This window comes from Platalea leucorodia, assembly GCF_965183815.1.
Source record: "Platalea leucorodia genome assembly, chromosome: 3".
Classification (NCBI taxonomy): Eukaryota; Metazoa; Chordata; class Aves; order Pelecaniformes; family Threskiornithidae; genus Platalea; species Platalea leucorodia.
In genome coordinates this window covers 60618386-60644982 of record NC_138825.1, presented here as the reverse complement: position 1 = coordinate 60644982, position 26597 = coordinate 60618386, and the positions used below count along the sequence as shown (strand labels likewise).

General features: G+C 40.4%; 1 protein-coding gene across 9 annotated transcripts in view; it reads right to left on the bottom strand.

Annotated features, from left to right (window-relative positions):
* TULP4 (TUB like protein 4) overlaps nucleotides 1-26597 on the bottom strand; it is a 164036-nt gene that overhangs the window by 30665 nt on the left and 106774 nt on the right. For 8 of the 9 annotated variants that reach the window (XR_014227541.1, XM_082305340.1, XM_082305344.1 and 5 more), the window contains 4 exons: nucleotides 11877-12057; nucleotides 9160-9294; nucleotides 4099-4265; nucleotides 3167-3202 (listed from right to left, as the gene is read on the bottom strand). Coding sequence is in view for 8 of the 9 variants with exons in the window: in XM_082305340.1 (XP_082161466.1) it covers nucleotides 3167-3202; nucleotides 4099-4265; nucleotides 9160-9294; nucleotides 11877-12057 (519 nt within the window). In the remaining variant the exon portion in view is untranslated. The remainder of the gene's footprint in view (nucleotides 1-3166; nucleotides 3203-4098; nucleotides 4266-9159; nucleotides 9295-11876; nucleotides 12058-26597) is intronic. The other variant, XM_082305342.1, reaches the window with a different exon arrangement.

Below are 26597 nucleotides of genomic sequence, written 5' to 3'. Positions count from 1 at the left end.
TCATGGTTTCTAAATCCATGTTCTTGTTCCCCTGGTCCTCTCTGGGACATACAGGAAAGAAAATTATGAAAAGCGAAGACGGAACCAAAATATAAGCCACAACTTTGAACCATCGGACGGAATAATTTCACAGGTTTGGTAAAGTCAGCAGTTAGGTAATTTTGAAGTGATTCTGCAGGAGACTCCTCTGTTTAAAGTTCAAATGGGAAGATATGAAGCAGTTGTATCCACTCAGAAGAGAGCTTTATGACAGCAGGTGTGGTTAGTTGATATAATACAGACCTGTCGGCACATCTGATGAGAAATTTTGAAATGACAGAACTGGGTTGCAGCACTTCCAGCAAACAATTTTAGCAAGACTGTAAAACAGTCTTGAATGAGTTGATTATTCTCAACCCTGCCTGATGCCAGGGAAGGGTTATGAGGATTTAACAAATAATGTAAGAAATTAACATTCTTCCAATAAAAAATTATGAGCACCAGGGCAGCTTGCTGTTGTAATCACATTTTTAAATATTGAAAAAGCAAGACCATGAAAAAACTGTCAGCTAAAAGAACTGGGCATATTTTTGGTTCATCAGGTTGGTGGTCGTGTACACAAGGACAAGCGTAGTAAGAGCTAAGTTTTACGGAAATTGATAGTATATTTTTGAATGGTTATCAGCTCATCAACAGCCTTTAAGATATGCTGCTTATTTATAAAATAAGTAAGATAGGCTCTTCATTTATAAAATCAAGTCTTTGGAGTCACAGTATGGACCTCGTTTTCATATAATTACTTTCAATAAGATAAAGGTCTGGCATAACTTTCTGAAGTCCCTTCTGAAATTTTTTCACCATTCTTTCAAGGTTCGAACCAGTTTGATTCTGCGTAGCAGTAGTTCAACATTTGCCCAACCCTTACTGATGCTTTTTCAGCTCTTTCCACTATATTCTGCAAATATATTCTTGCAGCATGTCAGGGTGGCAGGCTGAAGCCCCAGAGCAGGGATCAAGAGAGACTGTTACACTATGCTAACTAACTCTACCACTCTGTTTATGAGCATTATTTTTCATGCAAAGCTACTGCGTTCATTTGGATACTTCTAAACAAGTGTCATTTCCCTGTCTAGGGTTTTATAGTCAGCAAACTAGGTTTATGAACCATAAAATCCGACACCGAAGGTAAGAGCTTAAGTGAGTTAATCAAATGAGACAGGGGATGCCAAGACCGTACTAAAGCTGGAGGAGAAGGTGGCACATAAAACACCTTGAAGGAACCCATGACAACGGTCATCATCAAGATGAGTAACCTGCAGTACCCAAACCTACTCTACCTTGGGGTTTGCAATGACTTTATATTAGGTAACATTCCAGCCAAGTTGTGTACAAATCCTACATCAGTTTTAGACTGAGTTTTGTTATAAATGATAAAATCTCGTTTCCTGAATAACCTACCAAAGACAGGACAGACAAACAGCAGAAACAGAAACAGTTCAGTATATTTTACTGATAAAATTTTCAGATGTCTGCCTTATCAAAGAACTGGGACAGAGGACCACATAGAAAATCATTTTTGCACCTGTAATCCACGATTTTCTAAGTTTGTTATTGCCTTACTTTTTTTGACCTTTATATTCAGAACAATACTCATTTAGAATAAATGTGCTCTTCCAGTCACACATTTGCTTGCTTCAGAAGAGTTCAAGATGAGGAAATTCTTTTCTTTTCTTCAATAACCAGTGATGAATTTTATAAAATCCCATTACAAGGCTGACTGTCAAGGTACAGAAAACAAATTAATTTACTCTGATGAATTTGTCGTCAGACAAATTACTGGGACCACTGACTCACTCTGTCATCTTTGCATATACATCGTCGGAGCAGAGACACAGAATAACAAAAGTTACTAGCAATTTTTTTGCAACAGCGTTTTTTATCTGGTTTTGTTAGTAAACCAAATACTTAACAATGTTCTAGCATACCTGTCACTTAGCTGGTAATACCGTTAGACCAGCATTCAAATACATAGAAGCATAAAGTCCACATGAGCAGATACAGGTGTCCTTCTGAAAGACCCCCTCACTTCCTCCTGCAGCTGAGTAAATAGGAATTTAAATGCACTAAATAAAGGGAATAAACACTAACTAACGAAAGAAGAGGAGCGGCTCTAATTTTAGGCAGGTTTATGCACACAGTCTTTTAATAAACATAAAGACATCACTTTGAATGTTATTTTTACCCTGGCTTCCTAAGGAAATGAGACTCCATAACTGCATTATTAATTGGTGGTTGCCACCCCCCCATCCTTCACTTCCAACCTGGCTTACAACTTCTGAAGCTGTTGGCTTTTCATCTGAAGTTGACAAAGGGGGAAGAAATCTCCATGATGTTAAACTGCTGCAATTTCAGTGAAAATTAGCAGCTGGAAAGAGCAGAGAGCCTCATGTTAATATTTTCGTTACGAGAAATACAGCAGTATGAACTCGGTAGTTACCTGTTCTGTATGACCTGTCAGTTGTCCTATAAGTACTCATATGATGGCAGAATAATTAGCCCTTGCGTCAGCCACAATATCTGCTTTCTCCCAGCTGATTAAGTAAAGGAGAAAGGAGAGCTGAAAATATGAAAAGAAGTTGATGGGATATAGGGAGCACTAGAGGAAATGAAGGCATTTGAGGTGATTGGGAACAAAGTCGGGGAGAGAGCAGTAAAAGATGAGCCTGCACACACGCACACCTTAAGGCAATCTGACCCCATCAGTTCCGCTGCTCAAACCACAGCTTGATTTCACAACCTGACACCAGTGTTACACTGGTTCAACAGCTAACATGGACATACGGTATTCTGGTACTGACGTAACAGAACGAGGTCTGGCTTTTACCTGGTCTGGGAATAAGCAACACCAGTATAAATACGTTTTCTCCAAAATTGATCCAAAGAGGAAAGGGCTGGGCTACTTAGCTGAAAGGGCTATGCTTAAGACAATAAAACTGTGGGTATGGGTAAGTCCTTTAGATACCTAAATCAGCATTAGACGTCACTGTACCTATTTAGGTTGGCTTTAGAGAACATTATTTTATACATTACAAAACTAAAGAATTCTATCTAAATTAGAGTGCTAACGTTAATAAGCACAGGTTAATGCTAAATATAAGCAAACACAAAAGCTTAGCAGCTGGTTTACTACGTCATCCTTTTGTATCCATCCCAGATCAGGGTACTGAAAAAGAAATGATAACAAATGGTATCATGATTAAACATAAATAAGTAAACATATCCATAGCATTTTCCTTCACTTTTAGATATCAAAGCTAGTGTAAATTAATTAAGTTTCACTAGTACAGTCAGAAATCAGAACGGGGTCATCCCTGTTCTGCAGAAAATGAAATTAACTGTAGAGTGACATTCAGCTGAGTTCTGAAATATCAGCGAAGACCTATGAAGCATGTTGTGCTCCTAAGCAGCACAGACCATGTGTTGACATTTACTTGTCAAGTAACACGACTGAGGTTACAGTGAAAGTCTGTACAGAAGGTGGGAACAGAAACGAGACTTTCTGATTCATACTTCTCCATCTGATGCCATAAAAAGTAAAATATTGCATCAGATCCACTGATTGTACATTAGAAAACTACAGCAATAACGAAGAGAGAATCATCTTCTTGTTATGACACTGCACTTGGAATATTTTTGGCCAGTTCTTGGCTTTGCTACAATGTCAAGTAAGGTATCAATTTTTTTCTCCTCAGTCACTTATCTGTAAAACAACAACTTCCTTTTTCTATCTTGTCTGTTCATGGCCCAATGGTTTTGGGAAACAGACTGTTTCTCATTATAGATTTGCACAAAACCTAGCACAGTGGGCCTTAGAAACAGACGCACTCTTGGATGTTTACCTTAATGCCAACAATAATTATTTATAGTGCAATTTTATCTCTATCGTATTTTAGAATGTGTTCAGGACGTTTTGCAAAGCTTTTCACATTGCAGGTAAACCTTTTTAAAACCTTTAAAACCTCTGTAAACCTTTTCACATTGCAGCTCTTTCACAAAGAGCTGATGTGGGAAAAGCATGTCAGCAAAGCATTGAGAACTGACTTAAAAAATACCTCCTACCTGCACAGGTGTCTCCAGCGTGTAGATATGTTCCCCGCGCACATTGTAGAACTTGACAAGTGCGCTTTTCAACATGGAACCATTGCTGAGGTCAACTAGCTGGCTCTGCTTCTCCATGCCTGCTACTGCAAGTAGGTCCCCTTGCGTACACCACTGTACCACCACATCTGAAATCGCAAAGACAGTTTGCAATAATCAGTGATTAGAATCAGAAGGAACAGTGTTTCCAGATGCTGCAAAGTTACTTGAACAGCTAAATCATGCTCTCAAAGGTTACTTAGAAACCTAAATCCTTTCATCGAAATAGTAGCAAATATGCCTCATATTCACTTCTGAGAACGACTCTGTATTTCGTAAATTGCAAAAAAATGTGTAAAACCCATTCATTTTTTTCTCTCTATTGTGAGTCTAGAATGTAATCAGTGGTTGCTCCTAAGCACCTACGTACAAGAATTTACTAGAGATGTTAAAACTGATGTGGAAGATCCTATGCATATCTTTGGGGTAAATACCTGGAATTAAGTTAATACGCAGATAAATAACCTCACTGACTAAGAGAGCAGCAAAGAATATTTGTCTGGGAAGACCTACAGGGCAAAAAAGCAGCATATTTGGCAATGCCTCATGTTCTCACCGGCTGCGACTATAACTTCCAGTACCACTCAAACTAGACTTATATTTTAGTGTAACACCAAACTAGAAAGACTTCTGGATTTTTGTCCATAAATACAGATGGCCTCCATGTCATAGGTTTTCTTTTGACACATGACTTGTGAAAATCTACTCATCTGTCTAGCAGGATTGCCAGAAGCACACAGGGATTGCTTAGTCTCTCGTGTACATGGATATGAATATACATATCAGCTACTTCTCCTACAGGCACCTTATGATGAGGAACGCCCACAGCTTAATTTGGGGATGCTAATTTCAAACCCTTATATCCTCCAGCTCTTTGTCACACTGCAACAAGAGCACTAAACCAGTATTTTGTGTTTCTGCTTGTGTTTTGGAGGCAGATTTGCATGTGCAAGGAATACTGAGCTAGTCGTTAAACCTTTTTACTCTTAAATCAGAGGTGAAAGGGAGCTATTTTGTGCTGAGACAAAGTGAAGGTAAAGACAAAACTTTTGTGCTCTGGGATGCTCAATCTGCCAAGAACCTTTTGAAGACATTTGTGGGCGAGAAGCTGTCTTCAAATGAAGAAGCAGGAGAGAAATGAGAGTTGGCAGGAAGGATCTCAAAATTGTTTCAAGTTGTCAACTTGTCATTTTCAGGGACTTTTATGTGCAATTTAAAATGGTTTTGTATGATTTCAACTTTCTGATATCTCTCATGGGAATTATACTTCTGTCCATATCAGAGGCAAGACGCATGCTCCTCAAGATAATGTTTATAATATAATTTTTATGATAATAATACAACCCTCAGGCGTTGGTATTGGGACCGGCACTGTTTAAGATCTCTGTTGGTGACATGGACAGTGGGATTGAGTGCACCCTCAGCAAGTTTGTTGATGACACCAAGCTGTGTGGTGCAGTCAACACGCTGGAGGGAAGGGATGCCATCCAGAGGGACCTTGACAGGCTTGAGAGGTGGGCCCATGCGAACCTCATGAAGTTCAACAAGGCCCAGTGCAAGGTCCTGCACATGGGTCGGGGCAAACCCAAGCAAAATACAGCCTGGGCGGAGAATGGGTTGAGAGCAGCCCTGAGGAGAAGCACTTGGGGGTGTTGGTTGATGAGAAGCTCAACATGAGCCGGCAATGTGCGCTTGCAGCCCAGAAAGCCAACTGTATCCTGCGCTGCATCAAAAGAAGCGTGACCGTCAGGTCGTGGGATGTGATTCTCCCCCTCTACTCCGCTCTCCTGAGACCCCACCTGGAGTACTGCGTTCAGCTCTGGAGACCCCAACATAAGAAGGACATGGACCTGTTGAAGTGAGTCCAGAGGAGGGCCACAAAGATGATCAGAGGGCTGGAGCACCTCTCTTATGAAGGCAGGCTGAGAGAGTTGGGATTGTTCAGCCTGGAGAAGAGAAGGATCCGGGAGAGCTGGAGAGGGACTTTTTACAAGGGCACATAATGGTAGGACAAGGGGTAATGACTTTAAACTGAGAGAGGGTAGCTTTAGATTAGATATAAGGAACAAATTCTTCACTATGAGGGTGGTGAGGCACTGGAACAGGTTGCCCAGAGAAACTGTGGATGCCCCATCCCTGGAAGTGTTCAAGGCCAGGTTGGATGGGGCTTTGAGCAACCTGGTCTAGTGGAAGGTGTCCCTGCCCATGGCCCCTTCCAACTCAAACCATTCATTCTATGATTCTATGAATTTTCCACAGCTAGGCATTGTATGCCTCTTTTTTTCTCTTAGTACACAGCCCTCTAAGTAATCTGCAATAGAATTTATTCATCTTTCTTGGAGAGTATAACGATAGGCAGGTTAGAAATCATTGACACAAGCTGATCAACTCCACTTTTGGTAACTGGTTTAACTACACAACTACCAAAGTGAAAAAACAGTCCCCTTTGGATACATGTCTTCAGGTAAAACTTTCAGTTGATCCCCATACCAAGAAGAAGAGGAGCGATTACTGTGTCTAGCAGTTTTTTCTCTCTCTCTCTCTCAAAACTCCTAGAATTAGGCTGCTGCAAAGGCATCGAAGGGCTGCACGTGGGCTGTAGCATCCCCCTGGGACAGCATGGCTCTACAGCACGCTTGAACTGCCAACGGGGTCTTCAACGATTAACGAACCTTGATATAAAATAGCTCAACTGATAACTAGGTCTCAGCGCAAGCACAGAGATTAGAAATCAGACGGAGGTTTCACCTAGAGTAATGGTCTGCAAGTGAATCAGTGGATCAGAGCCATCCCTCAAAACTACTTGCCAGCCGCTACAGGCATGTGTATCAGCAAACCTTGAACAGATAGCACTCTAAATGTGCAATAGCTCTGCAGGTAGTAGTTGTAGCTAGCTAGTACAACTAGTACATGCCGTTCAGCAGTTCTGCAGGTAGCAGTGTACTGCGAATCACTGAGTTAAAAAGCGTAAAAAAGAAAGGATACAGTTGAACAGTTCAGGACCGCCTCTAGAACTGATAAAACTTCCAGGAGCGTTCAAGCTGGATGAAAAGAAGAACTTGTATTTGGGTAATCAAATTCTCATCCAACAGCAAATGTTTTTCTGCATCAATTTAATATGAATACTCCCAGTAAAATGACAGCTATGCAAAGCTAGTAGAATGGCAAAAATACATTGGTAATGCTTGAAACAGTTTTATAGTTGCTTGCTTTAAAAATACATTGAGTAGCCTCCAGCAGCCCATAAAGACAAGGGCATCTGCTGCAGAGACCACAAAGCAATACTTACAGATATCAAACAGAAACACATGAATTAAGACTCACACACAATACTGAAGACCATCCACTCTCAGCAGAATACCAACTGGCTGGAGAGAATGAAGACCCTGAGCTGGGTGGTTTTGCACATTCTTGCATGTGATAAAAACTAGTAAAATTACACTCACTTAAAAAAAATTTGATAAGGAGATACAGAAAATGCGTACATCTATATAAAACTATATGTAAAATACTTTCCACTGTACAATGCTTCAAAACAACAGACAGTGATACCCAAGTCACCTTTCTCTGTCTCTCTCACACACACTCCCAATCCAGCAAGATGTTGCACATTCTTCGTCTACTGATGAGAACAATGTAGCCCAGTTTACAATTCATAAAAATATTTCTACTCTAGCTTGCACATTAATGTGTTGCTAGAGGAGGGTGGCGTAATTAAGGGATCTTTTTTACATTAGTGAAAGTCAATGGGGAAAGAGAAACAGGACAGACATCCTCAGCAAGACAGAGCCCTGCAACTCTAAACAGAGAATAAGACGGGGTTTGTTTCTCCCGCTGTTTCCAGGTGAAAGCTAGACTAGATGACAACTCAAGATTACTCCCTACTCTAATTACTATAATACTGTAGAGATTCTGGGCAGACCCATTGGCGAGTATCACAAGATCTCTAAATTAGTTCCAGTTTCCCAGACTTTAGGCGTCCTTTTGGCTGAAGAAGTTTTCTGGATCATAAGGTTGCCTCGTGATGCCATATTTTGCCCAGCCATGTGCTTCTTGTGTTGGCACAGATGGAAGCAGGAGTGGAAAAGAAACCTCAAAGGTGATGTTTTTACCTCCTAAGACTACCTTACATAGTGGATCACCCAAAAACTATTAGGCTGCTGTTAGGGCAACTTTTCACCAAAAATATCCTGCTATTACAGAACAGCTAAGAGTCTGCTCCAACAGCTTAATTTTTTTTTTTCATCTAATATAAAACTAATTTAGCTGTGGAGATGAAAAGGAATCAATGGAACCTATATTTAAGTATGTGCTTATGTGCTGTAATGAATTAAATGTCCCTGCAGGCAAAGCACTGTAAATTGTACTGAGACTGCTGGCAAAGTAAGGAACTTTTTTGATAGGTAAGAACAGTAAAAATTTCAATGTCAGTTAAAGATTTTACATGGAATACTGATTGTGCAAACATTCATGCACATCACTTAGCAAGATATATAGCAATTAATCAGTAGAATTTTCCTTCTCTCAGAATAACTTGCCTCTTGATAATTAACAGTTCTAGCAAGTTTTCAGAATTTGTGGGAGTCAAAGCAGCACTGCGATTCATACCCGGTTACCAAAAGCATGGGTGGAGACCTTGTGAATTAAAGATGCAAAGGAAGTGTTACGTAGCAGAGGCATTCACACAAAGAAGCATAAACATATTAGCACATTCAGCTGAAAAACAGCAAACAGATCAGTTGCTCTACAAAACTGCCATAAAAACGTGATCTCAAAAATGTAAACATTTTTTCAAACACAGAAACTCTATCAGCCGAGCGCTGCTCTTCCACCAGCAGGTGTCACTGCTGGAAACGGCAACAACGGCGGCCGAGTGCTTCTGGGTTAGCAAAGACAACTGCAAAAACATAACCTACGCACACATCGTTAAATATACAAGAAAAACAGAGCATAGGAAGGGGGTGAAATGGCTTCCTTTTGTACCTTTCAACCCTGAGCGGATGATAGTAGGAGACAAGTCATCATAATTGTTCATTAAACTGATGTCTCCCGACGTGAAGCTGACAGTCAGTAGTGGCTTGGTGTTCTGCACCGGGACTGGATAGGCAGCTGGTCCGTCTGCAAAAACAAAGCTCTGGAGTGAGCAAAAGGCAAGCGACCAGAAGTAATTACATCCAGGCTGAAATACACTGTACTTCAGCCTACCGCCATCAGGAGTGGTTCCAAGCCTCAAACTCTACCTGCTTATTTCTGCAACGTCTATGGGCAAAAGCAAAGTAGGTTTAACTTGTTAGTTTGCCTGCTTTTGTGAAACCCCGATGTTTTTACTTTGTGAATTTTTACTGCAGTATATCCAAAGTGATTGATGCATACACTATTATGTTATACAGCGGTCGTGTTCAATCTTTCTCCATTGTCAACTCCACAAAGTGTCCGCAAATTGAAAACCAATGCTTTGGAAGGCTTCCTTGGGACCCAAGTTGAAAACCAGTACAATAAACAATATAATCACATTAAAAGCTATTTGTTGGATGCAGTTTCTGCTTGGGCAAGTGCTGGGGACTCCTCATGAAGTCACACAGAGACATTATAAGAACTTCTAAGAGAACATCCTGACCTTTCACAAATGACTGTATTCTAAATGTTAAGAGCTAGGCAGCAGCATGAAAAGTTACCTGCCATCCTGCATAACAGGATCCAATGCACTCAAAGGTAGAGATGAGCCCAAATGGAACACTTGGCTTTAGAAAACATTTCTGCAAAGTCTCTGCTCCTCTGGGCTTCTCTTTCAGTATTCACTGAAATTCCCTTATTCAATTACTTAATGACCAATATTATCATCTGTAGCACTTGCTGTAACTCTTTTTGTTTACAAGTTCTGACAGGAGATGCTGCTGGCCCCTGATAAAGTGCCTCTCAAGGCCCAACCAGCACCTTTTTAGTCAACAAAAATGGCACAGCCAGTTAAGAGCGGTATTGCTTCCTGAACTTGTAAAAAAGCTGATCAAAAAGCACTTTGGAGAAAGATGTCTAGTAATTAGCATCTCTGTGAGTACACGATTTGATAAGAAAAACCCATCAAACTTCCAGTCCTTCCTACACATCTGTGTGAGTCAAAGGTTTGTCACCTTTGAGAAGTTTGTGCTGCATCTGCTCTAAAGAAAACACATCATGTTTGGGTAATCATTAAAATAGGCTTGTAGGCTTGTAACGAGTCCACCCACCCGCTATTGACTCAGAAAAAGCTAGCACATTTGGATCATTTAAGTTCTCATCTGTGTACTCTGCATCTTCACCATCCTTCAACTGGAACCTCAGTATTTTAAAAAAGCAATGAAAAAACAATTTAATGTTGTTCCTTGTCTTGCTTTAGAAGCTTGCTAGGAAATTTGAAGTTTGTTTCTTTTCTTCTAAGGCAAGAAATCTCACCCAGTATCAAAAGTGAGGCACAAAAAACAAAACAAAACTCTGTTTAGAAGATGCTAACATTTTACTAGATGAGCACATTATCTTCTATCACTAGTTTTTAAATACATATGCTTATTATAGTGACATACATACACAATTCTGGAAAAGGTAGGTTTTTTGACCGAGTCCAAATTAGAGCTAAAACTGCAAGAGTCCTCAATTCAGTGGTTCAGATCTGAGACGCAGATTCAGAATTATTTCTAGCTATTATGTACTTAAATTTTTCATTGTACACTCACTGTTATATTAGTCCTTAATTTAGTTCAAACTTTATACACTGGAACACAGAAACAGCTTACCTAGATCTTATGGACTAATCAACAGCATTAACAAAGAGAAGTATTAGCATTGCTTGAGTAAGAAGGATGGGGGTAAAAGAAGCAATGACCACATCCTATCCCAGACTATGCATGGATAACTAGGTCTTTGCCTCCTAGGTCTTTGCTATCGATGATTTCCAGAGAGTTTAAAACCAAAACATTTCACCCAATGAGTTATATTTATATTTAAGGGGAGGGAAGGATTTCTTCCTGACCCTCAAACTGGCAATGTGCTCTGAAGCATGGGAATTAGTAACTCCAGACAGCTCCTGTCACCCTTCTTCTACCCTGTGTACTTGCAAGAAATATTTTCATTTCCAATCCTTCTATGGAATTTATTGATCTCTTTATGTCAGGACAATCAAGGATGGATTTATAATGACAAGCATTATCTCTGCTTCATAGAATTTCTTTAAAATTAAAGATGTAATACTTTCCATTATGTCTAGTAGTGGTGTCTCTTCACACAAATCTATATAATAATGCATTAACTTTTGTGACTGCCCTCTGACTACCTCCATACATATGGACCATTATCATATCTCACGTGCTTGTTGGTGAAACCTGATATGCCCCTATCTAGTGTTCTTTACTCACCCTCACTAAAAACTTTGAGCTTTGTGTTGTTATCTCATTTGTGCAAACAGAGGCAGAGCAGCACAGATGAGGTATGATCTGCAGCAAGCCATGCAGTGAGGCTGGTGGTGGAGCTGGGGACAAAACCACTCCCCCATACCAGCCCTCTGCTCCATCTCCCACGCTACCTCCACAGCGAATGCACCATCTTTTGGCCTCTATCAGCTTGAAAACACAGCCATCCTACTGTTTCAGTACAGCATGACCACTCCCTGGCATTCGAGATACCTTCACGAGTGCTTGCAAACCTGCAACAGAAGGACATGTACACACTACCTTGCGGTGGGGAATAGTCGTCGGAGTCTGTGTCACTCTCGCTGCTGTCCTCCACCAGGAAGCTGGGGTAGTTCCAGGACATGCTGAGGATGCCATCTGACTCATGAAGGAGCACGTGGGCCAGCATTCGGCCATGGCAGTCCATGACGATAACCTGTCCATCAGCAGTGCCAAACAGTACCTGAAAATAACAGAATGGCCCTCAGTCCCACCAAACATCAGCCACTGAACTCTCCTTGAAACGCATCTTGTAATTAACTAGCTACGCTGGAAATTAATTGAAAGCAAAGCAGTCAGGGATGTGAAATGGTGCCACAATAGGACACCACAACCAAAGATATATATATAAAGAGCAAAGTCAAAGCAGCAGGGTCTACAGGTAAGTTTCTAAAATTTGTGAGCAAATAACATTTCACAGTGCAGTGCATTTTGTTCACTTTAATATAAGCCATTACACCTTATTTGAACTTGGCCACTACTACCACTAAAGTGAGTTAGCGGAAGGGCTACCACAGGTTCTGCAGTTTTCTTGGATTATACAGAAACTTCTAAAATTGGTGGCAGAAACCAAGGTATGTGTCAGTTGTAACAATATCAAAAGGCACAGCTGACAAAAATGAGGTCTTAGCAGAGATTCCAAACAGGTTGTGAGAAACAGAGCGCTGAACAGAGGAGTACAGGTTATCCAGTTAATGAGCTGAGAGAGGGTGGGAGAATGTCTTCCAAAAACAGAGGCAAAAAGCAATATGATCAGTCAACTGGAAGTAGATTATTATAGCCCAAGAGGAAGGCAATATGTTACACATTCAGGAAGAGATGAAGAAGAGCTTCTACCCACGACTTCAAATACAAAACGGATAACGTAGATTTTCTTCTTGCCCCTAAACTACTCTGTAGCCACTGTGTGCTGACTGAAGTCAGACTGACTGGAACCTACAATTTCTTTTTTACAAGCATTTTCTGTCTTGAGGCTTTAAGCAAGTTAAGATCCTGCATATTTGATGAGTTTTAGAAAAACAGCAGGAAATAAGGATTAATAAATCCACAAAACGATAAATGCATTAGCCAAGACTGCTGCTGCTATCACATAATTCCATATGAGGCAAATATGTTTTAAAGCAAGTTTAAAGGCACTCATCAACTTGAAAACTAGCCATCATTAAACATGAAGCTCAAAGGAAGGGCAAATCTTATACTTGTCCTTCAGTCTACCACCTATTATCAGTGCGTGTAAATTTAAGATTCTAACAATTATATGCCCAGATCAAAAATTCATCTAGCCTGGTATCTTATCGCTAACAGCGGTCAAGTGTTCGGGGAAGAGTAAGAGAACAGGATGCACTAAACAGGCGCCTCCCCTGCACACACATGTAGCTCCCAGCAAAAAACACTGCCTCTTCTTTGATAATTGATAATTTCACTTGGTAACCTTTACTTCTTAACACTACAAGAAATATAGAATAATTGTTTCCTACTTACATTCTCAACATTGGTCACAACCTTATAGCCCTCTATTATCTAATCCCTTAGTTATGTCTTTTCCAAGCTGAAGAATCGTAGCCTACTTAGGATCTCCCTGTACAGTTGTTGTTCAAAGCCTCCAGTCACCCTTGTTGACCTCTGCCGTCAGAGGTCTTCCTTTCTATCTTCCTTCTGAGATGTTGTGCCAGACTTCCAGTATTCAAACTGTGTATTATATCAGACTTATACAACAGAACTCACCCAGGAAGCAATTGTTACGGTTGCACTTTTGAAAGTTTCAGAAAGGAAGCGTGGCTTCAAAGGTCTCAATCAAAATTAAAGACACTAAAATTTTTTCTGTGATCAAGGTGATAATCAGGAAACACAGAAGGTTATAAACCAGAACAGCAGTTTAACGAAGGAACTCCAGTGAAGTCATTAATATCTTAAGAAAATCAATGGAGTTATTTCACATTATCAGAAGCAAAGAAAAAACAGTACCTGGCTGCCTTAACTGTAATCATTACATGTTACAAACATTTTTGTGTTAAATAGCTGCTGGGCTAAAGCAGCAGCTAGTTTGCTACAAGCCTCAGATTACTATTCTTACACATAAAAGCAAGAACTTGGCCTTTGTTCATCTCACACTCCCTTCCCTTGTGGTCCTTCATTCTACTCTTCTACTCATTCTACTCTTTCTACTCTTCTACTCATTCTACTCTTCTACAGTTCTTCCAACTGTTTTTACATGCATCATCAGTGCACGGCCACTTTCACTAGCTGCTTTCAGAACATAACCACTCTCTTTCAGATCTCTACAAAACAAACAACTTCTACAAAGCCAAAATTCTACCGGTTGTCATTGCTAGCTTCTCTCACCACTTTCAGCCTACTCTATAGATTCGTTTTTTACCAGACTCCTAGGAGTTTTATAACTGCAAAAATACCCGGACAGAGGAGGTGAAACTCTCTGTTGTTTCTGAAAATAGCAGTGTAAGAGTTCTGCCTCCTAAAATCCTGTAGAAACACTTTATAATTGGATAGGAACAAAAAGTTGGGACTCATCACTGAGAGTTCAGTCTCATCTCAATCTAAAGCTAATTCTTTTGAGTAGCACTGCCCCCACTTCATTTAAAATTACAAAGTCCTACAGTAATTTCCAATTCAGATCAGAACACCTGCATGTGGGCACCTTAATTCTTGCACTGGATCCTGAGAGAGCTCTTTAGCAACCTAGAGATGTCAGAGGGTACTCTTCATCTCTTTAGCCAGGCTATAGGTTTCAAGGAGCAGCTTTAAGTTTCGGGGTTATTGTAGCAATACAACCTTTAAGATGAAAGCATTTATCAGGCTGATAGTCCTGCTGGCTGAACTCCTGCTGAAGCTGTAAAAATGTCTAATGGTGTTATCATCCATAACATTACTCAAGTTATAAATGCCACACTCAAGCTACTTATGTCAGATGAATAAAACTCTCTTGACCTTCAGAAAAAAGGTTGAGCCACATGGTACGCCTTCTGAAGGATCCAGTGGAGAAATTAGAAGGCTGTATTTTAGCTGCCTAAATTCATATTTTTCAGTTATTTGCAGATCTAGGACATCTGCGGGAATGCTGGGAAAAGGTAATGAACAAGTTATTGTGGTCTGTTAACCCTTGAATACAAAAGCTAAATGATAATGATAGTAATTAAAAAAAATCCCAAGTACTTATTTTGAAGTGGGTCTTTGGCCCCTTGTTCTACTCTTCTTCTCTTGTCTCATCTCATCTCCTCTCCTTTTATACTGTTCATTATTTCAACTGTTTTTACATGCATTACCACTTGCAGAATTGTATCTGTAGAATTATGCATAATCTGATAATAAAATACCTGAAATCACCCAATATATTCAAAGTGTGAGACGGTTGCACAACATAAATACATTATTTCTTTACAAAACATATCAAACATAATGAATCCTGCACTACCATGAAGCTGCAGCTGATTAAAGGTCATACAAATGCAGAGCAGTCTCCAATGGTGCCCTGATGCTGTATGCTTTGAAGGGAAAATGCTGATAAACAGCACTGGGATAATTCACACACAGTTTTCTAAGTGTACCGAGAGCTGAAAGTTGGGTTCAGCCCTGAAACACAAGTGTCTGGGTTCTCCATGAAACCCAAGCTTGGGGTGATTCCTACTTATTACAACAAATCCAAATACCTGAAAAACACCCTTCCCTGAAATGTGCTGACCTCTTAGCCTCTGTGGTAACTTGAGATGTTTCACAAGCTAGTTTTGGTAAATAAAAAGGTTTTTCATCAGTTTTTAAACTATTATCCATGAAATTATCATTCAAGATTGTAATCCCTTTAAACGCCCAAGATTTCACAGAGTCTTCAATTTTCAGTCTGAAACGTACCAATTCCTAAAAGACGTGGTAATCAAAAGATGGGGTATTCTGTTCTGAAGTTATTTTTTCACGAAGAGATGAATACTAGAGCAGCCAAGAAGCTAAAAAATTCAGCCCAAGAGGAAAAACTTGAACTTGTTCAGTGTTTTTGCTACATGTAGATCTGTTGCACTGAACTGTCGCTATTCCCATAAGATCTGTTGTGACGCCGTAATGCGTCTGGACCAGATACGGTACTAGCAGAAAATGGTTTGGCAGCACCGAGGTCAATGGAGCTAAAACGGAGCAACCGCAGACCTGGCGCACTGAAAGTCCAGCTCAAGATGCCCACTACTTTGTCAGAGAACTATAATTTACTAACGGTGATGTTATTTTTGCACAAAATATATTTTGTTGCCATTTAATTTGGTTTAATGTATGCAAATTGAACTTATCAACAGGAAGAATGTTCAAGCTTTATGTTAATTTGAGTATACTAGCCCAGTAGGAAAGGGGGAGATCCTACCATCTCACTACATCTGATTATATGCAATAGCTGAGAAAAGTCTATAAATCATAACAATTTCGTTAAGTCAATGAAGCTGGGCTGACTTATATCTGCAGGGAACCTACCTACCGTCCATTCCTACCTCCTAGCCTGTCCTCATTGTCAAAGACGATTTCCAGGACTACAGCCACTTTGACTTTTATAATAACTGAGGATAATCCAATCTTGGATTCAATGTATTCAATGACTTGATGTATATATGAGGGGCAAAAGAAAGAATTATTCCCCATCTCAGGTTTTTGTTGTACAAACTGAATAGTCAATACCATTGCAGAAAGATACTGATAAAATAAGATGCTCCCTTCATGACATTTACTAGCAACACTGAAGGTTTCTAATGTTGCTGGTTAAACAAAACTCCCAGGAAATCTCATCAATACATTTTCGGAACACGGGCTGTCATTCTGTATCAGGGCAACGACCGAGCCTTTGATTGAAGCTCAAGTTGAAGTATTAGAAGTTGGACTTGCTGTAGCTACTGGAAGCAAGTAGAGGATAGCACTTTTAAAGTGCGAGATTCCAGTATCACGATGGTAGGAGGTTGGAAAAGAACATCTGCTTTACTCCTATTGGCCCAGGATTTTTAAAAGTACCCCTTTGACTATTTAGAAAGAATGTACATCTGACAACAGAGGGAAGGAAAACGACTCACAGACTTAGCTAATTAAAATAGCATTGAAAATGAATCTAGTAAACTCCATCCTAGTATAATTTGATTATTTAAAAAACAAAATTTTCACAGAAAGACAGAACTTGCCTTGCTGGACTATGCAAGGTGCATTAACAGATTGAATTTCAACTCTGGGATACGCTGAAACGTTCTGAAAATTAATGTCATCTGTAATGAAGTCTCAGGCCGTCTAATCTTCCCTAAGCTGAGGCTAAGTTCCCAGCTTTATGGTAACTCCACTGAGCAATTTCTTGAGTTATAGCTCTTCCTTCTCCCACAGGATAGGTGGCAGCTGGAAGGACAAAGTGACCACATGAAGTTTTTCCAGGAAGTGACTGATCACCTTAGAAAAATGCAAAGGGTTAGATATGTCCTAGAAGTTGCCTACTGGACCAGTCCAGCAAACTGAGCTCTATTGGATTTGAAATTCTCAAGCCTTCTACAGCCCTAAGTAATGCAAATAACTGTATATAACCTGTAAATGTTGCTATCTCACAACAGTTAATATTTTAAACAACAGTGAGTATTTTAAAATAAAAAAATAATTCAAAACATATAGCGTGACATAAAGGCAAACCCATTGTTCCCATTTTTATAATGCAAATCAACTACTTAGTCTTCCCCTTTGCAGACTGATTCCTGGCCAGTTCTTCTCTGCGCACTGCTACGCCATCCAAATACAGTAAGTAAAATATATATTCTTATAATCTGCCTGGGTTTCTACACCTGCCAAATCACTCATGCAGAGGATATATCCCCACTACGCCAAAGCGCACACGCAGGTATTTCTGTCAGGACATCCTAAGGGGGGCCTGTTTGCATTGGAACTTGTTGACTTTTTCAGAACCAAATATACCATTTCAGCTTTTTTTCTAGCCATCACTTTTAATGACACATGCAAAGACTTCTGAGAGACTAGTGAGCCATGATCTCCCTCTGGAAGAAATGTCTTACCTAGGTCTTTTCAGACCAGTTTACAGGTGTTTTGTGATTGCATGTTCAATTTTTGCTTTAACCAGTTGCAAGGTGCGGATGTAAACCTTATTTGCACATTTCTTGGATGTTCTTAAAACCTTTTCTAAATGTATTGCAGGAAAATAGTGCTGCCCTTCAAGACTTAGAACAGAGACATGATTATTTCTGCCAGCAGCTAAGTTAGTTCATATTCAAGATCCTTCATAATCTTTGGATGTACCATTCGGACAGAGGGACTTGCTGCATTTCAAACTAACTTGTTCCAGGACCCCCTTTTAATTTCCTCCGACTCAGTGAGAAGTCTCTCAACAGTGAAGGACTAGCCCAGGGCAGAAATCTCACCAGCATCTTGTGACCCAGTAAACCACGCATATCTCACAAAAACTTACGCTTTTGACATTCCCCTTTTCAAAGTTTAGACCTGTCTTTACGCTTTTACCTTCAGCCTCCTCCCCCATCTCCCCCCAAAGGAAAAAGTCAGCACTGTACCTCAGAAATTACATTCTCAAAAGCGCTAATAAGGCAAACTGCGTTTGCATTGTCAGAAGATGCTGAGCAGTTCAAGGAAGCTGAATTAGTTCTGTTTGCCCTGAATTGGCCATCTGGACAAACATTAGCATTCATGATAGGAACAGCCTTCACAGTCGTCACCATAATGCCATCATACTAATAGAGATAAATCTATTTTGCTGATCCAAAATTAACTGAACTATAAACTGATTAATATAAAAAATGATGGATCAACCTTCTATTTATGTAGGTATGCTTAGTAACATAGGAAATACTTGGAAAATTATTGCCTGTAAATATTTTGATTCATTAGCCTAACAAAAAAATGCCAGTCTCGCAAAGGCTGAGTTCCAACATTTTGTAGTCCATTTAGTTGTGGTATTAGCATTTTGCATTCCTTGTGCTCTTCTTGTTTACTGTTTCTCCATCATAAAGCAGGAGACGTGCAGCAGCCGCCTCTTAGGATACATTAGAAAGTTGAAGTTTGTTTTTTCTCAGTGTGATGTTTCTGGCTTTCCTTCTTTTTATTTCAAAATGCAGAGAGAAAGAGAGAGAAGCAGAGAGAGGGAGACAGCTGCTCTCCTGCTGAATATTTTTTATTTCCATTAAAAATTCAGTTGCTGTAAAATGATTTCTTGAACCGACACAAAAAGAGACATCACCACAATTCACACACAAGCTCAGGGGGAAAGCACTAGGTTTTCTTTGACTGCCTTTATGTCTGAAAAAGCTCAGAAGAGTTTTTGTTTCCTTTGGACATGAGGAGTTACCAGCCCCACAGATGGATGATACACCACGAGATCATCCAGCTAACTGCACATATACACAGCAGTGAAATTCTCATTTGAGACCATTAACGGTTTCAAAAGCAGCACTGGTTTAGTTACCTACTTTCAGGTTTATTCCTTCTCTCTCTTACAAAGTCCATAAGGTCTAGATAACTATTACAAAGCCCTCAAATGAGAAGACAAAGTAAATACACTGGAGATCTTGGTGACAAATCCACTTAATAAATATTGAAATACTAAAACCCGGGGATTCAAACTGCACTGGCTTAATTTCTCTCTAAAATAGTATAACATAGCTGAATGGTTGTAAATGAGATACAGCCTTGCATGCCATTTCAGGAGTCAAAAATGTAAGTCATTGTAAAACCAGGATCTCAAGCTATACAACTATTCTGGACATGCGGGGACGGAAACAACTGTTCAGGCGAAGATAACGTTATTTGAAAGCATTCTGGCAAATCACAGAAAGACTGATTATTGTATGCCCCTGTTATGCCCCTGTAATTCTGACTTGTGTATTTCCAGGCACACACATTTCTATATTCTTTCTTGACTCTTGAAACATTTTTCAAGAAAGCATCCTATAACAAGTAGGTTTTCAAGTGAAAAGAGTTGCCCTTCTATATAACGTTTACTGAATTCACAATATGCCTCAGTTTACTTCAGATGTGGAAGAGAGTTGTGTTTTTTTTAAACTTGTGTCAGGTTTCAAATCACATTTGAAGTAGTATGCAAAATGAACAAAAAGCCAGCAGCTGACCACCTTCTACAGAACATCTTCTGTAGCTTTTAACACGGACAGGACCCTGAGCCTGGACCACTGAGCTCCCACAGCAGAACAACTCTGGAACGCTCTTCAAGCAGCACCGTTTTCTGTTTTTTCACTAAACTCTGCCAGGGAAGTGCACACATGTCTACGAAAACACATAATTCTTCACATATATCCAATTACATGCAGCAACAAAAACAACTATTTGGTACTGTTAGGTGGGAAAATGCAATTAGTTTTAACAACAACCACTTAATCAGGCAAAGAAGTCAACTGATACACTTGGCAGTCTCCTGCACTGCTCCCAAGCCAGGTTTTAGTTATTTCCTGAAAGACATGTTGACTGCTGAAGCTAAAATTTCCTTCAGAGTTTTAGAAGTCTGAGAGTTTCTGCTGGGGTTTTGTGGTTTGTTTTTTTTTCCTCATTGAAAATGGTATTACTTAGCAACAAGTATTGCACTCTCAACCAGTGAAAATGCAATACAAAGCAGTTTAGAAGCAATGTCCTTGCTGTTTTGAATTTCATAATACAAAATCAAGAAGCCCCTGGGTTAAGCTATATGCTAATGGAAGCCAGGCCCTCAACTTCCGCATTCTCCTAGGTCTTGGGTGCTGGCAGAGAGGGGTAACTCAGCATGGTCAGGAAACACATAGAATGGGTGAGGCCAAGTATAACAGACAACATGGAGACAGGCTGAGTAATAAACTGTTACCGAAATGAGGCACTGAAGAAGAATGACTATCCTCCTAAAAGCAAGGAAAGCAGGGAAGGATTAATCCCTTTTCAGCTGATGCAGTTGCCAACAGTCCCTCAGTGCCTGAACACCGACAAGACACTGGCTCCTGGACAAAGAGCAGAGACCTCAAGTTGAATTCACGCAGGATGAAACACTGATGGGAAACGTTTCGGAGAATAAAGAGATACTGCTCTCACTTTCCATTGGCATACTATCTGTTTTTGTCAAATCAATGGAAAGACCATGTGATATCAATTTCCAAAAACATCACCTTTCACCTCCAATTTACTATGAAACTTGGCCTTGCTTTCCCAGACAAGACCTAGTGCAGAAATCCACAAATCTCCTCTTCCAGATTCAATCACTCTAATCCTCCTTCCCTGCACCAAGGTTTCAGACTATTCACAGGCTTGAACACATTTGACCCAAGTTCAAGACTTCATTTGGCTCCTGGTCTTCTTACTAACTTCCAAAAAATCGACAGATCAAGTCCCACTGATAATAAAGTTTAAATTAACCACTCTGGCAGCTACACTTCTTTTGAACTGAAAAGACCACAAAGCTCTGGACAAACCAAAGGGGTCCTGGGGCCGAAGCACTGTCAGCCAAGTGGCTCTGGCAATGGAATAACACAGGCTGTTTCTGAAAAAATGCTGTAAAACCTTCAGTTTGGAGAGTTTTTCCTCTGTAAGAATTACACTTCCACTCACGTGCCCTGAACGCAAAATCTGAATGAACAAATTAAAGCAATTTTCCTACCTTACATATGAGTTCCTAGAAAGAGAGCAGCTTCCTGCAGGAGGTGCCATTTTTTCCCTGCACTGCCTAAAAAGTACCATAAGTATGTACTGCTGCTTTACACAGGTGTGCTGCAAATCCTCGTTCTTACTATTTGCCCCACAGCATAACACACTGCTTTTCAGAAACACAGTTTCAAGTAAGTACTCCTTGTCCCAGAGAACTAAAGACTTCAGGCTATATGAGCAAATCCTTCTGTACAAGTGCCAGCAAGGTGAGAGGAGAGGCAAACGACTTCTTTTTTCCTGCCACTTCCCACATGGAGACTGGTCGTGTTTCTATTTGCCCTCATCTTTACTTTGCTGACTCAAACACTGATGCTCCAAAAATGTTAAAACAGCACGGGGTATAAAAACGCTAAGTGGACACATTAACTGAATAGCACGACAAGTCTTCAGCTCTCCCTCCATCTCTGGTTTGTCACTGCCATTGACATCCTTCCTTTCCTGAGGGAGGAGAAGACATGGTAGAGCGCGCAGAGCTTAACAAACCCCAGATTCCGGTCAACTAAAATAAGAATATTGTGACCTATCTGACAGTCATGTTAGATCACGGTAAAGAGTTACAAGATAGACTGTTGAGGGTGATCCGTACGTCGTAGTACACCGTGCATCCAAGGGGATGCAGAAATCCATTCAGCCGTTCGCTTTTCGCAGTAACGAACATCAAATACCCTGTCTACAAAGATGAGCAAAACATTAAAACAGTTGTATTCTTCCTTTCAGACAGAGTCATTAAGGGAAACATTTCTTTGCAAGACTCATCTAAAACAGTGTTGACATGAAACATTGCAGGAGCTACTGAGAAAAAACGAGCCATGATGCTGTCAGCACATAAACATCCCCCATCTTACAGCCCTCACGACTTGAACAAATGGCACCATCTTGTCAGCTCTCTCAGTGTCTTGCCACTACAGGCTGGATGAAGAGCATCAAGGGAAAGATTAGGCAAGGCACAGATGAAGTGAGTGGGAAGAAGAAAGCACACTGAAGCATCACCTTGTTGCTCCGCTCCTTCAATTACCCATTCAATAACTGTGCAGTATCAACTAGGGTTTCTGGCAGGAAAAACCTTGTCTGGAATAAACCCACAGAGAGATGCCACGGCTCCTGAAGCTGCAGATGAACCCTAGAGGCTCTGAGGAGAACACACTTGTTCTCTATCCTCCCCAAAACTCAAGGCAAAGCCTATAAAGTCCTCATCTGAGTACTGAAATCTGCAGTGTAGCTGCTCATTGCTAGTGAGAAAAGGAGAGCACAACTAAAAAAAGGTACAGTGCGCCAAGCTATTTAACTCTTCTCCTTCCTTTTGAAAGACATATTCTCAGCAGAATGATGCTTGAAAACCTACTTGAGACAAAAAGGCAAAGTAAAGAATGCTAATAAAATTATGTAAAGACATCAGGGAAAAAAAAAAGACAACTTATTTCAGAAATAGCTGCATAATGCAGCTTCAAAACAACATAATAAAAAGAGACGGAAGAAAGAAAGGCTAACTAGCACTTAAAATTCACATTACTTTTTCACCCAAAATCTGTCTGTCACTATTATGTGGCACCATAAAAATCAAGTCACAAAGCAAAGAACAAAACCAAAGTGTTACTGGCTTCCAGCACATATAAATACATAAACCAAGAATACTAAAGTCTCCGCAAAAACATTTAAACATTCTAAGTATATATAAAACCCCACATATTTTGTCTATAAAAGGATGCAATAGGATAGTAAACATTCATAGAACCCTTTGCACAAGCAAGCAGAAATCATTAATTTTAACAGCAAGTCTGCCACAAAGGTTTGAAATGTTTCTAAAAATAGTCCAAAATATTAAAGACAGTTAAGCTGTGGTGGGTTTTGTTTATTTGTTTGTTTTATATAACAAGCGGATTTATCTTGAAAGAAAACTGAAGTCTCTTTCCCCTGTCCTCTTTTTGCATTTTAACAGCACTGCTCAATTATGCAGCATGCAATGCTAAAATCTTTATATGCGATTTAACCATTGTCTGCAGTCCTTGTGGCTTGAATAAACTGTCTAGTGAATTAATGACACTTCTTCAATGCTATAAAAAGCCTCTAGCCATTTTTCTCAGTAATTTGAGTAATTCATCCATCAATGAAAATAAGTCTTCCCATTCTTCCTCAAAGACTGTATCTTATTGTGCAATTCTGAGTAGCTCTGGTCATTGTAAATACAGACGTAAGGTCATTTGATAGTCCCTGAACCCAGAACGGATGGAGGAAAAGATGCATTTTTGTATGTTAAGACACAAAAATATAGATATTCCCTGACATTTTAAAGGCTCCTTTATGTGCACCTGTAAAGATTCTTAATAGGGACAAGAAGTATTCTAATAAAGACCAAAATAATTGCTTACACTTCCAAATTTTACAGGCTGTATTCTTTTTCAGTTTGTCCTTCCTTCCCTTCATAATAAGTAAGGTAAATATTTGCCTTACCAGTTGCCTGTTTGTAGCTCCCTTTCATCATTCTGTCAACTCATTAGAAGGCTGTCTTCCAAGATTTTTTTTCCACACAGCTAGATGTCTGAGCATAATTAAACTTGATCAGTGTGACTACTGCAATAGCAAGGACTGCCTGAATCAGACGTGCGCTACAGCACCTGATTCAAACCAAAATGGTAGGGTGAATGGAAGCACAAGCTCCTTGTTCCAGAGCAGCAAGCAAAAGAAGACATAGGTGAGAAGATGACATCGTGGCCCAAACAGATAAAACATTTTCAATAATAAATTCCTTATTTTTAAGACATGTTCTGGAAGCTAGGTAAGGCTACTATCCCTACTTTCAGCTCAGGAGTTGTTCAGAATGACTATTTCCCTGAAAAGGTGGTAGCAACTGAAAATCATAGTCCACAGATAAAAAAGGGGGGAACCAAACGCAGACTCTACTATAATGGATTTATTAGTTAAAATTCCTGCCAGGGACTGAAGCCACACCAAAACCAAGGAGCCTGAGAGCCAAGCTCATGAAATGTCTGATGCCACCGGTAACCATTTGACAGCACTTCTTGTTAATTAGCTCCCACCTCCTGGTGAGAATTGTGCTGTAGCTGCTACCTCACAGCAGCCACTTGGCACGGCGTGGCGCTGATCCTACCAGGGACAGCTAAGACACGACATCCTGTATTAGCATAGAGAACCCACCCAACTACACTGCTGGACCCAGAAAGTAGCACGCGTCCCCTCCTTCACGCGAAGCTCCTTTCTGCATCCCGGGCTCCACCCTGAAGCGCTGCAGGCAGGGTGCCGCAGGCAGGGTGCCGCAGGCAGGGCGAAGGAGCTGAAGCCTGCCTTTGCCTCGTGCCTGTCAGGGAAAAAGATGCTGAAGCGTCTGTGGTTGCCATGGGAGTAGGGACAGCGAGCACCGGGAGCTAACGTAACAGCGTAGAAACTGCCTTCCTGCACAGCTACTGCAAACTACAAGAGATTTTTAAAAAAAGCAACATACAAATCCCCCGCACCCTGCGTTTTGAGACGAATCTATTTCAGCTGCTACTGGTCTCACAGGTTTTCTTCCAGTGCCTCCTAAGACCTTGCAGTGTACATGGTACCTGTTCCTAATGCTGTGCTGCCTTTCTCTTCCACCATGAGTAGAATTTTGTATGATTAGATACAGAACAGGCTGAAACTTGGGGCCTGTATTTACACATTCTTCGTGCTAATGCATGTTGTGCTGCGATGGGATGACATACAAAGTTAATGTTGTACCCGGCAGGATGCCAATCAAATTAGCTAACTGATGGTATACCTATTTTCAAAGCAAACAGAAGGAAGCACGCTGGCAAAGTTCACACGTACCCGTTATCTGTCATGTCCTGGCCAAAGAGAATCCTGGCCAGTCCCTGAATTTCCACAAATAAAAGCTTACAACGGCGGGGGGGGGGGGGGAGATAGAAATGGGCTCTTACAGCTCTCAGAAAAGTCTAATAATTTACACCAGCCGAGATGCAGGGAATAAATATAGATTAATAGCACCTCTTGGGATATCCAGGAATTAAAATATATTCATTCATTTCCATCAAGGCTTCCCTCTATTGGGGAGTGATTTCTTTCTGATTCCCTTCTCACACACAGAAACAGCAACAGAAACAATCCCAGCGAAGTCCAGGGAGTTACACTATATTGCTATAAACAAGAGGATAATCAGACCCTCTACAGTTCTCACTCGGTTCTCTGACACTGTGCCTTTCTCTCATCGTGAACACAGATAAGCCTCCTTAATAGGTAAAATCTGGGAGAAGGAGAGGGAGAGGATGGCCTGAGGGCAGCAGAAGTTGATGGAAAAATGTCACTAGGAGCTGAGCAAGCACACAGGAGGGGAGATGAAGCGCTGGAAAGACATTTTATATGACTTGTGGGCTTAGGAAAAATCTTCAATTACTTATTGTCATTGCTTCTGTAATTATAAATAAACCCTTTGGCTAGACAAAACTCAAGTTTTTCTCACTTGGGAAGTCGTTCAATCTACTTGGAATGTACACTCCCTCTTTGCAAATAAGACTGGTACGACACCACAGAACTGTCTCAAGACAGAGGACAGCATTCTCCAATATTTTAAATTTACTTTTCATTTCAAATATACTTTTCATCCCTACATAATCCTAGGTGAGCCTTCTCACCAGAAAAATACTCCACACAACCCCAAGGAAGGAGGCTCTACTACAGCCTCTTGTAGCCCTGAAATAAACATTTCAAAACAGGGAAAGGAAGGTCACACTCCTGAGTGATCCCATCCATCCTAGTTAACACAAGTGTGGCACTCTGCTCAAGATCCAGAGGACCCAGTCATGTAAAGTCTTCCTATTCTGTGTATTTGCTTATTATCCTGAAGAGCCCATTGGTATAATGGGGCTCTGTGCCTCGGCCAGACGCATGCTCTGGTTATAGTGCACAGGAGCAGGAAACACCTAAAGCCCTCCACAGGAGCAGGACTACAGACACACAACAGAAGAGAGAAAATTAACTTCTAGTCCTCTACAATGAACATGCAGAATCACAATCAAAAGGCCCATGTATTGAATTAGTTGAAGAAGCTCATAGCTCAAAATCCAGACTCAA